Raw genomic sequence first — 17,045 nt, 5'->3', positions numbered from 1 at the left:
GAAGGGCACTTAAAAAAATATTCCTTTCAAATTCATTTCCTCCAATCCACTCTTGCTAAATATGAGGTAGAACGTCGATTTCATGATGGCTTTTATCCCTAAGAAACGCTTCATGGAAAATCCATGATTGTATTAAAACATGAAACGCGGTGGAAGGTCGATACCACACAAGGCCCAAAATATTAGACAGTTGCAGTTTAATACTTTTATTTAGGAACGCTTTACAACCTTTTACAAATAAACCAGGTTTAAATTGAACACAAAGCCTTGCAACACGGGCATCAACAATCAGCACAGACCGCCAATGCGGCACTCAAACGCCCATGAACCCCAAATGACATGTACATCAGCTGGTGTCGGCTATTATCAAGAGCCGGGCTGCCTCAGGGGTGAGACACTGAGCTGGCAACACCAAAACCGCAGGGTTAAAATCTGGAGAACTGCTAACGATTAAAATGGGGCCTCGGCCTGGTTGCTAGTGACTTGGCACACAAAGCCATCACAGCAACATTGGTGTTTTCACTAAATTTTGCAAATAGAAAAAATATCGGTTTGATAGCTACACGACAAAGATTTCTCTGTAGCAGCATGGGAAAGCGCACAGCCACCCCCCCGTTGTATGGGGGGGGGGGGCAGTTCTGCAACTCTCTCCTCCCAAGGACTATTCCCCAATACACAGGGTGATACACTCCGTGATGCAGATAGCGCAATTTTAATTTCAGGGAAAGCACAAAAACTTTTAAGATGTTTTTGCAACCACCAAGCTGTGTTCCATAGTGTTGATGAATAATTTCCACCCAGATCGAGCTACACCCTTTACTCACCCCCCACTCCAAAACCCCTCGCTCTTGCCAACCCCTCATCGCCTCTTGCTCTTCATCTTCTGCCGAACGGTTTTCCCAGGCCTCTTGTTCTGCAGGCGCAAGGAGATACAGACACACGGTCACACACATGGAGTCGCGTGCAAACACACCACCGCACACGCGCAGAAATGCACGCACACAAACACACAGCCGGTCAACTGTGCTGCATTCCAACGATCGTCGCTCATAAAAAAACTGTGCTCCTCTCCACAGCCCCCAACACCTGGCCAGGCACAGGCATCTCACCTCGCGGACCGAACCGAGTGTCTCACCTTGCCCATATTGCCGGCGGCCTTGCCGGTCCTCCCACGCGGTCCCCCCTCGCGGCCGTGCGCGGTGCGCGAGCGGAAGCCCGAGACGTCGTCCACGCTGTCGCGCGTGTTCCGCTTGTTGCCGCGCTTCTTCCCGCCGAAGCCGAACTTCTCGTTCTTGTAGCGCCGCTTCGAGTTGGGGCTGCACACCGCAAACAGAAAGCATTCGCGTGAGATTTGAGCGTGGGTATGTGCGTGTACGAGCATGCGCACCTGTAACTAAACGTCAGCTGCAGCGTGCACAGGGCCGTGGAAGCGTGGCTCCCCCCCCCCACCCACCCAATGTGTGTAACGACGCCAAATGGATTCCTCATGTTAAGTCCATCAAATTGCGTACATTGAGAATGTATTTGATGCGTACGTGTTATACGCAATTAGTCTACGTGACCCGTTATGGCGAGAAGTCCCAGAAATCAGGACAATCCATTCACTCGTCACCGTGCCATGATTAGCCGTGGTGACGAACCTGCACGATGGCGGAAGACCCGGTGTAAAACAAGCACAACCAAACAAACGAGAGCTGCTTGCGGTTGTAGGGCGGACATCTCGGACTCGTTGATGTACGTGTACGAGATGCTGGGCCCAGAGATACTCAGTAACGTGGATGACAAGCTGGGACGCCGCCGCCGCCTCCTCCTCCTCCTAGGCCGGAGAACGGGGATGAAATGTGTTTTTCCCGAAACACGTCGGGATACATTTTCACTCACTTTCTCTTCTTGTCCTTCCCCGCGGCGGACGGTTTGTTCTGCGTCCTGGCACCTTCTTTGTCGGCCTCCAGGAAATCCAGCTTGTCCGTCACTCCTGGGGGCGAGAGACGTCGCGGCGGCGACGCCGAGGCATGAAACGACCGAGCGAGGGAACGGCGAGACCACAGACACGCACATCGACGCCAACACGAGAGCACGCACGCGTGTGTGTGTGTGGGACCGGCAAGAAGCGAGCAACGGAAATCGTAAAGAAGCGAGCGACGGAAATCGTAAAACACCTTTCTTGTATTTCTTGAGCGATTCCATCATCGACTTCTTCTCCTTCTGCCTCTGCTGCAGAACCTCAACTTGCACCTGCGGAACGAGAGAAACCAAAAATCGGCCTCCCGAGAAGCGGCAGCCATGTGTGTGCGGCCCATTGCTAGAACAACGCATGTGTCCGTGAGCCGCCTTTTATCAAAGCGCTTCTGGATGAGGGCCCTCCCCGCACCGCACAAGTCGCGGCAGCTATTTGACCATACCTTACCACACTGCTCAGTGCGGGTCGTAGCCACAAAAACAGGTCGCCAAGTTCATAAGGACGCTGCTTAACCCAGCACACGCCGCCACTCCACCCAATCAACTATAAATTGATGGAAGCCATCCTCTGTTGAGTGGCCTTGGCTGCTACGAGAGGACACTTCTGGTGTGGAATGAGGAGGGGTGAGGGTTGGGCGAGGCAGATGTGGAGAGCTGGTTCAATAATCTGCCTCCTGACAAACTGGCAGATGCCACGTCGCTTTTCCTCGCCAAGTTGGGACCCCCCCTCCGCATGCCAAACCCAGCACGATGCGGGCGACAATGCCGATGACGTCACCTCCCGTCCAGCGACACTCCACATTATTTTCACGATACCCGACGAGCCGATCCATCAGTTGATCGGTGGAGCCACCGACGATTGAAACAAATGAGATGAGAGCGCGACTGATGACGTCGCTGCCGAGTGGGCCTCACCTTCTTGCCGTACTTGCGCAGCTGCCGGAGTTGTTTGGCCTTCTCCGAGCGCTCCATCGCCATCTGCTTGGAAAGCAGCTTCTCCCGAACCTGCCATGGGCAAATGCGGAAGAAAAAAAAGGACACAGCACGGGTTTTTTTTTTTGCGCAAATTTTTTCTGTTGTGCTATCGCCACCTCGTCACGGGACTGTCAATTTGAAAATCTTGCAGCGAGTAGCGCACCACACTGTTGAGGAGAATGGCCTGTGGAAGGCGATACCGCAGAACTTCTTCCGAGATCATTTAAAAGCAACCGATTTTTTTTACTCAATGGAATTAAACAGAAATGCCCCAGGTCACACGCTTGCAAATGAAATTCTATCATGGTCGAGAAGTCTCAGCTGGTTACACAATATAAACTACATCAACACACCAGGAGGACGCTACATTTTCCCACACTGTGCTAGATATGTTTGTTGCATGGCTCACAAACTGAAAATTAGCAATTCTCAGAGCTGATACATCACTTAGCGATGTTAAGCGATGAACCAAATCTATGTTTGTCATTAGTTTGACCAGGAAATCTTCACCGAGTCGAATACTCTTTCGAGAAGGTCCTTGCATTCAGATGTTTGGCCAGTTTCACGTGAATGCGTTTTTTGTAAACTCGAGTACCCGGGGAATACTCACACGCACAGGAGGGAATCACGATCACTGCAACAGATGGGTCCACAAACCTACCCAAGTGCTGTACTGCCATCGCTTAAATCACCTCTCGGCCCAAAGTTTGGAATTTGCACAAATCTGACCCCAAGTGCTGGACCAGAGCTGCCATGCACAACCACTGCTGCCCCCCCACCCCCCCCCCACTCTGGTTCTGCGGGTAAGCGGGTGAGGCTCCAGGCGTGGTTGCTGCTCAGCGACCAAGCAACAGAAAACCTTTCAATATTGGTACTGAGGGCAGCCCGAGTATATACAGCTTGTCTTAAGATTTTTGCGTTAGCTACACTGCAAATTAAGGAGTGCTGCGCTCCTTAGCTGCGTTACCAACCCTCCCACGCCGCTCGTGCGCCGTCTGAGACAAACTCTGCCATTTCCGTCAAGCGCCGGCAAGCACGTGAACGATCAAGCGCAGTGTGGCCGTTGCGTGTGGGCACGGCCCCACCTTCTGCATGTGCTGGTCCGTCTTGGCCATCTCTGCGAAGTAATCCTCTGGCCGTTTCGTCAGGATGTTGAGTTCTTGGAGTTTCGGCACGGCCAACAGCACGGCCGCCTGCGCCTGCCGGTAACTGCGGGACATAGGCATCACCGTTAGTGCCGTGATACGCGAGGCCGGGACGCTGCCACAGCCGTGTACAGTTAGCACTGTTGACTACGTACGGTACGAAAGAAGTTCAACATATATACATAGCAGTGCACTACTTGACTCACAATTCCAACCCTCATCTCCCCATTCTATCCAGGGACGGGGCAAGTTTCTTTAATCCCCTACCCACCTCGCCCCTCCTAAGCCTCCGTTCATCCAATTAGGTACAACACAGTCGATCGGCAAATTGAGTGTAGTGGGGTATATGGCTAGGCTCACTTCTTCCAAGACGTCTATAACCAGTGTGGAAGAGTAGGCCAAAATAGCCTCTAGAGGAGCTCTCGAGCTCCCTCGAGTGCAGGCCCTTCTGTCAGCAGTAGTGTGAGCAAGGAATTGCAGGGCTGCACTTTTAGCGATACGCGAAATAGTTTCCTTGCCATTGTCGGAGGCAAATGCTTAACGAGAATAGCGGAGTGACTGCGTCTGACCAATAAACAGAGTTTGTTGAAAAGTGTATTGGATCGAGAATGGTTGGTCCACAGAGCACACAACTTCAGGTACTCGTGTGACATCATTCTGGTCTGATTGGAAGTTGCCCACTCTGAGGAGCAGCGAACACATTTGTCTCAACTAGGGCAGGAAGCATCGACGTGGGAGCACAGAAGCACAGCACAACGACGAGATGTTATTGCACCGCACACCACGTAGCCCCGCAGCAGCCTATGGCACCCTGCTGTGAATGGCGGTCGCCTATCCAAGCACAGTCCAGGCTCAACCCTGCAAGGCTCCGATATCCGACAGGATCGGGGCACATTGAAGGGGATGATTTGACCGCAAGCAGGCGAGCGCTCGCCTCCGTGCATTTTCCAAACGCTTCTGTATCCTGACTACGTCGGCAGAAATAGCCACGCCGGCCCCCCCGCGTGCGTCGCTCACAAGAACATCTCCCTGCGGAAGTCGTTCTCCACGTCCACCCCGTCGCTGCCGGAAGCCTGCGCCTCGACGTCGGGCAGGGGGCCCACGGTAACATCCAGACGCTCCACCCAGGGCAGCAAGCGGCGGAACTCGCTAAGGCAGCTCTTCATCTGGTTCTGACGGGCGACACAAGACGCAGATTCCACCACGCAGGCTTTACCGACTGGCTGGGGGCGAGTGCTGCTGTGGCGAGGCCGCCGCGGCGCAAAAAGGGAACACGTGGAAAGAAGTGCACACGCACGCACACGGGCATAAACGGACACATGCACGCACGCACACACACAGAAACAAACACACCTACACAGAGGCACAAATACACGCACGACTCGTGCAGTTCACGTGACTCGAGCAGCCATGAGAGGCCACTGTTCACCGCAATTGTAGAAAAGGAGGAACAATGAGAGGGTGGATTGCCACGACCCATAAAATAAAAACTGTATTTTAAATCGTTCACTGGGAGACAAGCAGGATGGACCAGTGGTGACCAGACGGGATGAATTTACTTTCGATTGCCGCGCTCTCTTCGATACACGAGTAAAAGTGGCACCGTGCCTACAGTTACGATGGAGGTGGTGTCGTCTCCGAGCCGAGCTACCTTCAATTGCGCTACCAGTCTGCTGGCAGCTTAGTGTTTTTGGCCCGTTGCTCTCAGCAAGCGCGTGTTCGTTCTGGCGCTGCCACTCACCACGTTGTTGATGGGCGGCCTCCGCGCCTTGAGCTGCAGGTTCAGCCCAGGCTTCAGCTTCCCCTGTGCAAACGATTCCTGCAGCTGCACGGTGAGGGGAGAGGAGCACATGTTGTCATCACTACCAGACGTGTGGCAGCAGTGGTTAACCCATCATCACGGACGGCAACCGCTCACCATTATGCAGCAGCAACTTACCATTGCGAATGGAACAGACTAACAACGAATGACACAATAGAATGGCTCGCAGACTTTCATTTAGCCTGTCCCTCGCTCACAGTAAGGGCCAGATTTTAGATATCTTAACCCCACGACACCAGAGCAGAAGTCTCCCGCCTGCCCCTTACACACAAGACACAGGCCAAATTACACTACACGCAACAAAGATACGTACACAGATCCTCCCGTGTAGCACTTAACAGCCTATTGAGGCACGTGCCGTTAGCGAGCACCTACGCAGGCCGGAATGGCACGCGAGGTGGTGGGGTGGCTAGCATCACGCCCGCCCTCCTTTGTCTCCACAGCGCTGATGTTTACACATCGCACGAGGCACTCATTCAAGGCCGAGTCGACCAAAAAAAAAATCAGGGGGGGCCCCCATACCCCCTGGAAGATTTGACCCCCCCCCCCAATGTTGACCATGGCTACGGCCTTGTACTATATTCATTGCCCTGTGTGTACTACAAATTACACTCTGTATGTTTTGGGTACGGTATTCACATTGTGTACTGTGTGCGGTGCAGTAAAAGTGTACTGTATGTAGTAGTGTGTACTATGTGTGCGTACTGCACTGAGTGTACTGCACAGCGTGTGTAGCGTGTACTGTAGCGAGTGTATCGAATACTGTACTGCGTGTGTAGCGTGTATGTACTGTAGCGAGTGTTTTGTATTAAGTATTGAGTGTAGTGTGTACTGCACCGGGTGTGTAGCGTGTACTGTACCGCGTGTGTAGTGTGTACTGTAGCGAGTGTATTGTACTGCGTGTGTAGAGTGTACTACACCGCGTGTGTAGTGTGCACTGTAGCGAGTATATTGTACTGCGTGTGTAGAGTGTACTACACCGCGTGTGTAGTGTGTACTGTAGCGAGTGTATTGTACTGCGTGTGTTGCGTGTACTACACTACACACGCAGTGTGGTGTGTACTACACTATGCGTGTGTAGCATGTATTGTATTGAGTCTAGTGTGTACTGTAGCGAGTGTTGATGAACAGCGCGAGTGATCAATGAGAACACGAGGTGACCACGCGGACTAGGCAAATGGGGGCTTCTAACACGCGCGGCACGCGGCTTCGGCACTCCCAAACCGCCGGGCTCTTGTCTCCCCTACCCGCCTCCTCCTCCTCTTCCATCTCCCTGGGTCCCCGTAGCCCCCTCCCCACCACACTTCACCTCGCGATCGGAGTCGCCGGAGCAGGAATCTCCCTCCCCGTCCGAGCCGCTGTACGAAGCCGCCGCCGCCATCGCCATCGCTGCCTCGTGCGAAAATCTGCACGTGGCGAGGGCGCTTCCGCTTCCGGGTCACAATCCCCGCCCCCCTCCTCGCTCATTCGTTCTTTTAGCCCCGCCCACCACCCCCCGAACACGTTCCATTCATTGGCTACCACATTCAGATAAGCCCCTCCCCCTTAGCTTGTATTTAAGAGCTTGTCTCTTGGAATTTTTTGCCACATTTAATACAGTAAATTTAGCTGACGGTCCCACCTGATGACGGAGACTTGTGTTGCCTCCGAAACGTCGTGATTTATTATATTTCCATTATTATTTTCATTATTTATTATTTATTTTTACCTACGTGACTTTACAAGATCGTTACTATACCAGATCATCCATTCACACGAATGAACTCAGCAATTCATTAAGTCAATAAATAAATAAAAACCATTACGGGACTCCGTTTACATTCAATTGCCGACTTCATTCGACACTGAAATTCTGTACAATAAATCGTTCCATCACAAAACTAATTAATCGATTCATTCACGAGCTTGTCCGTGTGCGTGCCTGTGTACCGATAGGTCATTGGCTTATGAAATGTTGTTCGGGTCGTTAATACTTAAATTATCCTAGAGGCTCAAACGTAACGCCTGCTCAGCCCACAAGAGGTTTTTGTTGCTGACATGGTCAGCCCATCCTCACCACGCCGCCTCCACACTTACACCACAACCACGCTCGTTACTCAGGCACAATTTGGCTCATTTGGAAGCTTTTCAGGTCTGTTAAATGTACTGTATATATATATAAAACGCCGTGCAGTTTTAACCGCTGCATTGAATAGAAATGTACGCGATTAGCTTAGCCGCCTGGTCATGTGGTGCGGCACTTTGCACAAGCGCTCCCATGTGGTCGGTGAATTGGAGACATCGGCAAAAGCCATTTTCACAGTTTAATTCAGACACACACTGGGACAAATGGATGTCAAGACAAGGCCACATTTCTTTCCTGACGGGAAAAAAAAATATTCACAGTGGAAAATAAAAACACGAGTTTGTCAATGTAGGCAGCAGCAATAAAAACACAACTCATCAGTAACTCATTACCGAATGTCACAAAACGTGCTCCACACACATTTCACTTTAACACGAAACGGCATTAATACAGCAATGCGTTAATATGCATTAGCTCACGAAACAAATGTACTGTTCTCATAACTGCACCGTTGAAATGCAGTGGATATTTACAATTCACCAACATGGCTGCAAGGTAAAGGCCAAGCTACACCGGATACTTTAGGGCAACTGTTGCCAGCCATCGTCAGGGGCAATGGTTACAAGTTTTCTGTTCTAATTTAGCTGCCCAAATACGCACAACTGGGATGGCAAATTCCAATCCGATCACAGACTTGTCACATGGGCCACCCACAGTTGCATCCCCTGTAAACCAACCACCATTCGTCAAATAAACATAATACTGCTTTCTTTGGCACGACAAATCTCACGTCACTTTATGCCATTGCCGTACCAAGCTGTCAAGAGATGATAAAAGTATATGGATTGCTAGTGGCAGCTGCCGAAAAATATTGTCCCAGAATTGCCCTCGGTGTTATCATGGCCTGAATGTAACACTGCTTGAGACCAACCTCACTCCCGACACCGGGATTACGCTGAACTCACAATATTCATCGTGCAGCAGTGGTCGCTAATGTGCAATTAATCCGACATGCTGGGGTACAAAGAGACGAAGCAGTCAGGGCCGGATTTGCGGGTGGGGAGCGGGGGCAGGGAAAACTGGACATTTGTTCAGGGCCCAAAATTCCAGAGGGACCCCTAAAAAAAATATGACATTGTATTCATAATTGAACTGTTTATCATTGGCATTGGAGTGCATCACCGCAACGAGGTTCGAGGATGATGTGTATGGGTAAGGGCGTAGAGAAGGGGGTGAGGGCTGTGTCGTTTCTGCTCTGGTGTCCTGGGGACATAGACACCCAAATCCTCCGGCCCTGGTAGCAGTTGAACGTTGAGTTCTCCCTGTCTCGTGGATCCCCAGACACCACCGCCATGGTGAAGGCAGAAGTCCGCATGCGCCACCAACACTGGGGCACGTGCCAGGAAATGGCACGGTACTTCATCATTTACCAAGCATTCATGAGCGTCGGCAGGAGGGTGGGCAGCATTAATGTCGACAAGTGGGTGGACGAGAGGGGAGGGGGGCGAGCTCCACACTCGGAGATGGGCACGTCAGAAACTGGCAAGGGTGTCTTGCTCCAGGAGGGTGCTTTCCACCTGGCGCCCGAACAGGAAACTGTGCACGCCCGGCCTCATCTGCTCCGCTGTAGCCATCACCACACTGAGGTCACCCTTGTCGGTCAGGTCCAGCTCCTTCTTAACCTTCCCCAGCGATTGCAGCGGCTTCTTCCCCTGCTGCCTGCGCGGGGTGGGGTTGCGGAGGGGGGGGTCAGGAGACGGCGCTCAAATCGCCGCACCACTGTGGTGGTCAAATTTTACATTCGCTCGGTTTCTATGACCGAGTGGGAGAAATAACTTGAGGCGGGTGTGGTGGCGCAAGACTATGATTGAGCTCACGTCTCATCCTCGATGTGGAAGAGCAGAGCCAGCGCCTTGCGCTGCAGCAGGAGCACAAAGCGCGCGAGGAACGGTAGCCGCTCGCCAACGTCAACCATGAATACCTGGCACACGGAGCACGGAGCACGTTCACTCTGCAGGAAATCGTTTTGATGGTCATGGGAGCTCAATCAAAACGTGGCAGGAGAATTCACAACCGGCGTTAAGAAGCGTCCCACCCACCTCGTTAATGAAGGTGCTGACCAGCGTGTCCGGGACAGGAACCTCTTGAAAGTAATTTCTAGCAAAGGGAAGTTAATTAAATAAAAGCTTCGTTAATCCCTAATCAAGCAGTCAGCGCGATGATGTATACGCAACTGAGGATATCGATCCGAGCAGAGTTTCTCAACTCCAGTCCTCACTACCCCCCATGGCACATCTTTTCGTGATTACCAGTCTCTTCTATTCATATGTAATAATTAATACGCTGCACACCGCATACACCGGATGGTTGGAAATCACACAAGGCTGTACCATGTTGGAACTAGAGTTGAGACACACTGGATAGAGTGTAAATACGCAAGGATACATGAATTCATGATTACAACAAATTGTTTGGCTCACACTACACATATAAAATTAAGCGTGTGGGAATTATTTCTGATTTAAATTTTTTTTATTAAAACAACATACTAATGCAACAGGTAGGATATAGGCGCTCAGAAATCATTACGTGCCGAATCATTATTAATGATTACATGCACTCCTAAACAGAAGCCTGCGTTCTTGTTGTCGTTGTCTGGACATGCCGTGCGCACGGCTCACATGTCCTGGATGGGCGACGGGGCGCAGAGCTGTGTGGGGTCGCTCCAGTAGCGCACGAGCTCGCTGCGCAACAGCTTGTGCTGCCGGAAGACGTGCACGTGTTTCGGTGGCGTCTGGAACACGCTGTACGGCCTGTCCACGTCCACCAACGAGCTTGGCATGGGCGCCAGCACCACGGAACGGAAGGGCAGTGTCAAGATGCCATCCTTGTCCTGGCACAGGGGGTGAAGGGATTGTGCAAGCTCCTCACCCGCCAACGAGACCACATCACACCGAGATTTCTCATCCCTCCACTGGCTCCCAATTCAATCCCAGAATAAGTTCAAGCTCATACTTTCTATTTTTCAAGATCCTTCGTGGACTCGCCCCTACCTACCTCTCGCCTCGTTGCAATCCACTCTCATTCATGTGCTCTCCGCACCAGCAATCAATGCCTTCTATCCAAGCCCACAATTAACCCTCACTTGACAGGATGTAGCTCCTTCTCCTCTGCTGTCCCTATATTTTGTTAATGCTTTGCCCCAACCATCTGTGCTGCCAACTCCCTGCCTCTATGTTCCAGGCCAGGTTACACATTCCTGCGAAGGGAGCTGGTCGGAACGTTGGGTTGCTCGGTCAATGGCCAGGGTCAACGGCGGCGTGCTGTATTCCGCAAATATGCTCGACTGTGAGGGCGGGCACAAGCCGGCGTGAGTAGGTTAAACGTTGAGTTTTATAAGGGCACCACGGGATGACCAGCCCCTCCCCACCCAGCCCCACCCCTCCCACCCCCCACCCAGCCCCACCCTCCCCAACCTCCCCACCCAGCCCCTCCCCACCCTCCCCACCCAGCCCCACCCTGCCCTCCCCACCCAGCCCCTCCCTCCCCACCCAGCCCCTCCCTGCACGACGGACGGACACAATAATCCCCTGTGGGTTGGTGTAACCAAGAGGTTCCTACCAGTAAAAGACCTTCCTTCTCTCCTCTGGCTAAGACTGTAACTTCCCTGTGATGCATGTCCCACTGTGTTGTGCAGCATCTTGCAATATGGCTGCATATAGACGCTGTATTAATCAACATTGAAGTCGTATTTTAACGAGCTACGTGAGAACATGTGACGGATCAACCGGCACGTGTCGCCCAGGACTGACCGCCGAGCGCATACCTTTAGGAGTCCCTGCACCACCAGGCCATACTCGTACTTGTCCTTGGCTTCAGGATCGGCCAAACGCGAGCAGCGCCGCTCTGCCGGGCTCAGGAAGAGACACAGCGTCTTCACCATCTGCACGCACAGGCATCACCCCCAAGACATTAAATTTACTGTGAGCACGGTTGCGTAGCGTGGCTGGCATGGGCCTTGATGCAAGCAAAGCAATGGGGTCCCCTGTCTGCTTTTCCCCCGTTTCATAGCCTGGGCCCCTCCCTGGTCATGAGTGCTGGTGCTGTTGCCTTCCCTGCACATTTGATAACCATGCCACTCTATAAGCAACTATGACTAAATGGTACAGCAAACGCATCAATTTCTGTCTGGCCAACAGTGATGTCTGCGCAGCACATACCATCAAGTAGTTATATTATGAAGTCCGTGATGTAATTGCAGGTTGCCACCCCAGTTTCTCACTCAGCAGGAGCAGCGATATTTGTCCAATTTTGGACAACTACATTTGTCAGCACGATATATGACCAAAAACGATTGCTGCCAATGATTGCCCTAACATTACACGAATGCATTATGGCCTTGAGGCATACGGCAGCTGTGTCAACGCGTGTCAGCTTCACACAAACAACACAGAGCACTCTGCGTGGCAAGTGAATGAGCCGAGGTTACTGTGGCCGCAGAGCAGCGTGCCAACGACGACACGACCCACACCACACCGTGTGTCATAACACACACCGGCCCTCGCTCACAGTAGCCAGTAACAAGTAAAAAGTTCCACGACGGGCTCGAAGGAGTAGAGGACTACGGCACCTTGTTAACCTCTCGCGGGTCTGAGCCGATGACGATGGAGCAGCCGCACGTCTGTAGGTGAGACCTCACCACGCTGCCATGCGGGAAAGACACAAACACACAGTCCCACCCCCTCTGTCACCACCGGACCACAGAATCTTCAAAAACCTCACCACGGTAATGCTGGGCCAAGGACAAAGGTGTGTGTTTCCATAAACTTTAAGCGGTAGCTATAAAAGTACAGGACAAATGATATTTTAAAAGGCACTTACCTGGAAATAATGTTCCGTTTTTCTTCCTCAGGGTTGTCCTCAAAGTACGTATCCTTCAGCTGTCGGCGACAAAGGATTTACATTCACATCACAGCATCACTGGGGACTGGCGTTATGAGAATCAAGTTTTAAGATTCACGACTTTCAAAGGCACACGTGCACATTCGTTGGGTTGCATTCATCAGTGACGTCTGGATAAGTAAACAAATTAGTTGAGCCACGCCACCTGCTGCAGCTGCTTACTTACGGAGATGCTGTCAGGCACGCCGTGGCTGTTGAGCGAGACAAACAGCTTGGCGATGGAGGTTAGCTCCCCAGTCAAGAACTGCACGATATTGTCCGAGTCCTGCACGAACATGAAAAAAGGGAAATGCAGAGATGGGCATCGGCGTGACGAGCAGCAGATGTCCGACGGTGATGACGCGATGTAGGTAAGACAGCAGTGGCAGAGACGTGAAGATAGAGTGATGCATCGATTAAAATCAATTACAAAGCTCAAGATTAAAAAACTAATCTTGCATGTGAGAATTGGCTGTTTAGGATTTGCACAAAATATACATTAATGTTGCGTTCAGGGTAGGGGTGAGCAACAATGCATAAACGAGACAAAAAAATATCAATATAATCGAATTGTGAACATCTTTACATCCGTATGATGGAGCGATGGTATGATGGTCCGACAGTGTGATGGGGCATCGGTGCGACAGCGTGTTGGGATGCGATCCCGACACTTCGCACCTTGTACATGAGCACACGCAGCACGCGCGTGGCGTGCGCGAGCCGTGCCGCGGCGAGCGTGTGCGCCCGCACGCACAGCGGGCGCGGCGCAAGCCTCATCACGAGCGCCAGCGCCAGCACGCCCTGCTGCTGGCGGCCCCGCCAGCGCGGGGCGTCGAACACGAGCGAGGAGACGCAGGCACCGCGCTCCGCCAGCTCGTACAGCTTCACGTCGGCGGCGCCGTCGGGGGCGCTGCGCAGCACCTCGCCGTTCAGGGTGTGCGTCGACAGCAGGCAGAACTCCGACTCGCGCATCACGTCGCGATCCGACGCCGGGTCGCCTGCGCAAAGGGGAACAAAATGAAGAGAGGCGCTCCGTTCTGCCAATTCGCACTGCAAGGCACACATTTTTTTCTGGGTGCGTTTAGTTTGTTGTCCTTCACCCGCACCTCCGGTTAGCACGGTTGGCTACGTACGGCGTGAAGGAAGTCAAATGTACGTACATAGTTACTTCCAGCGGCATACGTGGCGAACAGAGGGGCACGCTTTTTCACCCCGACAATATTTTCCGTGTTTTCCGATTAGCTGAATAATCTGTATTCTATCGAGTGATCAAATATTTAATATATAATCGGATAACTCAGGCAAAGCCCGCTTCTCCATGATTTGTGAAGCAGGCCGGTGCTGTTTTAAATTGTCCCTGGGAACGCAGTTGTTAGTCTGGCCAGGGCCGACAGAAGCAGCCGGGCCGAATGTTTGCACTTACCGACAAGCCAGAGGTTGTGCACGCGAGGGCCCAGGATGTTGTCCCAGTAGGCGAGGGTGGCAGCTTGCAGGGGGTCAGCGGAGCCCACATCCAGCATTATGGGCACCAGCGTTGGGGAGTGCGGGGCGCACATGTCGACCGGACCACTCATCATTACTGCGTGACTTTGGTGGGCCCAGTACGTCCTGAAACAACGAAAATCGCCGACCGTATGAAAACCGCTGCTGTAATCGCAGACCGGCACTTGGAAACTTCTCGTTCACCGGTCGGGCCACTCCATCGTGTCCACGGTGGTCAAACTCTACATTTCTCATTGCGTGTCCATTGATCATCATCCATTCGAGTCACGCTGTGTTCTTACCCAAACCCACTTGGCTTTTCTGAACAGTCAATGACCTTCTTCAACTTGATAATTGGTTTTTTACCCTTCTATCTGGCAAAAAAAAAAACTGACACCTTTTTTTACAAGAAGCCATGTTTGCATTGACCACAATACCTGCAGTCGGAATGCAAACAAAAAACATAACTGATAATGTATGCACTGTCCTTGAAGTTGATTGGTCCACACCCGAGACAGCTTTCTTGAGAGCCTAGTCTCACATGGTGTTGGACCAGATGACGCCAAAAGGCGCACTTCCTCAACTTGCCTGTTCTTTAAACCATGTGTTCCTCTTTCTGACTATTTCTGCCTCGGCATGCACCTCGCCATGTTTCCGAACGTACTTTTTCAGATTTAGTTTGTAAAAAAACGTGTAACATCTCAGTGTCCATGTTTACGATCCACATATAAAAATCGCAGGTGAGATTCACTTCTGGAAAACTTTCTCCTTTGACACCGTTGCCTTTCATCACCAAACGCACTCTGCTGAAGCCACTGCCCCCCTCGCTTCTGTCTCTCTCTCTCTTGCTGCCAGACCCCACGTGAACACTCCGATGCGTTTCCCTCCAACAATGCCCCCCACAAAAAAAGTTTGTTTCACTTTCGTTCGTGGGAAACTTTAACTTCTCGCGTATTTATCTTGCAACCTAACTCTGCTGCCTCACGTTACTCGTGAGGCAGCAGAGTTAGGTTGGATGAGGAGACCTCGTCACGCCACGCTGAGGTTGTTTTGACCATACTTCACCACGCCGGTCGGTGCCGGTGTTTGTGAAGGCGGGGTGCAATATCGCCTTGCACGCGTTGTGTTAATTGGCGGGCAGCTGGGCAGGCATCAGTAGGACTTGCAACAACAATCCGACTGCTGCACCGTGCTTCTAGTGCACAAAGGCTATTGTTGTGTCCGCATTGACCGCGGCGGTGAAGTATGGTCAAACGGCGTGGGGAGGCCCTCGTCACAGCAGTGTCTGAACACACAACACTGTACATGTACACAGTGTACAGTATGTGTACACGTACGGCAATGTGACATACGAATGTAACGTTGAGAATTACCTTCACGAGACGACACGTGGCGCGATCACCGGCCCAAGTCCCCCGCACAACAACAACGACAACAACAACGACTCTGGACCCCGCGTCGTCTCCACCCCCTGTCTGCTTTCTCGGCTGTAGCCACAGCGTGGATCGATAGGCGCCGGGGCTCACACGGACGGCAGCGGTGGAGTTCACTCATTAGAGGCGGCGGAGTTGAGCGGCGATCGACGATTTCGGGGATGAAGGCCACCCGCTCCTCAATTAGCGCCCAGCCGCAATCAGCGAGGGGGCAGCGCGATCGTCAACAGCCGCTGTGGGGCACACGTCACGAACACGCGACGCGCATTTTCAGCGGCCATCTTACGTGAGGCCAGAGTCCCCCTCCCTCTACTACCCCCCTAACTACCACCCCCTCCCCACCCATCTTGCGTAATGAGATTTGTCCCTGAGCAAGATGGCCGCCACAGGTGGTGGGGTTGGTGGGGGTGGTGGTGGGGGTGGGTAGAGGTTGGTGGGGGTGGGTGGGTGGGGGGTTGGTGAGCGTGGTGGGGGTTGATGTGGGTGGGTGTGGCTTGATGTGGGTGGGTGGGTGTGGCTTGATGTGGGTGGGCGTGGCTTGATGTGGGTGGGTGGTGTGGCTTGATGTGGGTGGGTGGGTGTGGCTTGATGTGGGTGGGCGTGGCTTGATGTGGGTGGGTGTGGCTTGATGGGGTGGGTGGGTGTGGCTTGATGTGGGTGGGCGTGGCTTGATGTGGGTGGGTGGGTGTGGCTTGATGTGGGTGGGTGTGGCTTGATGTGGGTGGGTGGGTGTGGCTTGATGTGGGTGGGTGTGGCTTGATGTGGGTGGGTGTGGCTTGATGTGGGTGGGCGTGGCTTGATGTGGGTGGGTGGTGGCTTGATGTGGGTGGGTGTGGCTTGATGTGGGTGGGTGGGTGTGGCTTGATGTGGGTGGGTGTGGCTTGATGTGGGTGGGTGGGTGTGGCTTGATGTGGGTGGGTGTGGCTTGATGGTGGGTGGGTGTGGCTTGATGTGGGTGGGTGGGTGTGGCTTGATGTGGGTGGGTGTGGCTTGATGTGGGTGGGTGGGTGTGGCTTGATGTGGGTGGGGTGTGGCTTGATGTGGGTGGGTGGGTGTGGCTTGATGTGGGTGGGTGTGGCTTGATGTGGGTGGGTGTGGCCTGATGTGGGTGGGCGTGGCTTGATGTGGGTGGGTGGGTGTGGCTTGATGTGGGTGGGCGTGGCTTGATGTGGGTGGGTGGTGTGGCTTGATGTGGGTGGGTGTGGCTTGATGTGGGTGGGCGT

At 52.8% G+C, this 17,045-nt stretch overlaps 2 protein-coding genes across 2 annotated transcripts; both read right to left on the bottom strand.

The window, feature by feature from the left end:
• Nucleotides 1-182: 182 nt before the first annotated feature.
• Nucleotides 183-7,334, bottom strand: EBNA1BP2 (EBNA1 binding protein 2). The gene is made up of 9 exons (XM_061567496.1): nt 7,211-7,334; nt 5,821-5,904; nt 5,097-5,251; nt 4,020-4,143; nt 2,875-2,964; nt 2,160-2,235; nt 1,882-1,975; nt 1,136-1,316; nt 183-913 (listed from the first exon to the last, which is right to left on the bottom strand). The coding sequence occupies exons 1-9, from the start codon at nt 7,286-7,288 to the stop codon at nt 860-862; spliced, it is 936 nt and encodes a 311-aa protein (XP_061423480.1). The 5' UTR covers nt 7,289-7,334; the 3' UTR covers nt 183-859.
• A 115-nt stretch (nt 7,335-7,449) lies between these two features.
• On the bottom strand, nt 7,450-16,044 carry C9orf72 (C9orf72-SMCR8 complex subunit). Its single transcript, XM_061567495.1, has 11 exons — nt 15,763-16,044; nt 14,331-14,515; nt 13,586-13,905; nt 13,095-13,193; nt 12,848-12,906; nt 12,597-12,669; nt 11,793-11,909; nt 10,648-10,859; nt 10,066-10,123; nt 9,844-9,947; nt 7,450-9,685 (listed from the first exon to the last, which is right to left on the bottom strand). The coding sequence occupies exons 2-11, from the start codon at nt 14,482-14,484 to the stop codon at nt 9,499-9,501; spliced, it is 1,383 nt and encodes a 460-aa protein (XP_061423479.1). The 5' UTR covers nt 14,485-14,515; nt 15,763-16,044; the 3' UTR covers nt 7,450-9,498.
• Between the last annotated feature and the right edge of the window lie 1,001 nt (nt 16,045-17,045).

The sequence above is a fragment of the Lethenteron reissneri genome, chromosome 39 (assembly GCF_015708825.2).
Source record: "Lethenteron reissneri isolate LAM-NWPU_2019-01 chromosome 39, ASM1570882v1, whole genome shotgun sequence".
NCBI lineage: Eukaryota > Metazoa > Chordata > Hyperoartia > Petromyzontiformes > Petromyzontidae > Lethenteron > Lethenteron reissneri.
The sequence above is the reverse complement of the archived record's forward strand: the minus strand, read 5'-3'. Positions and strand labels throughout refer to the sequence as shown.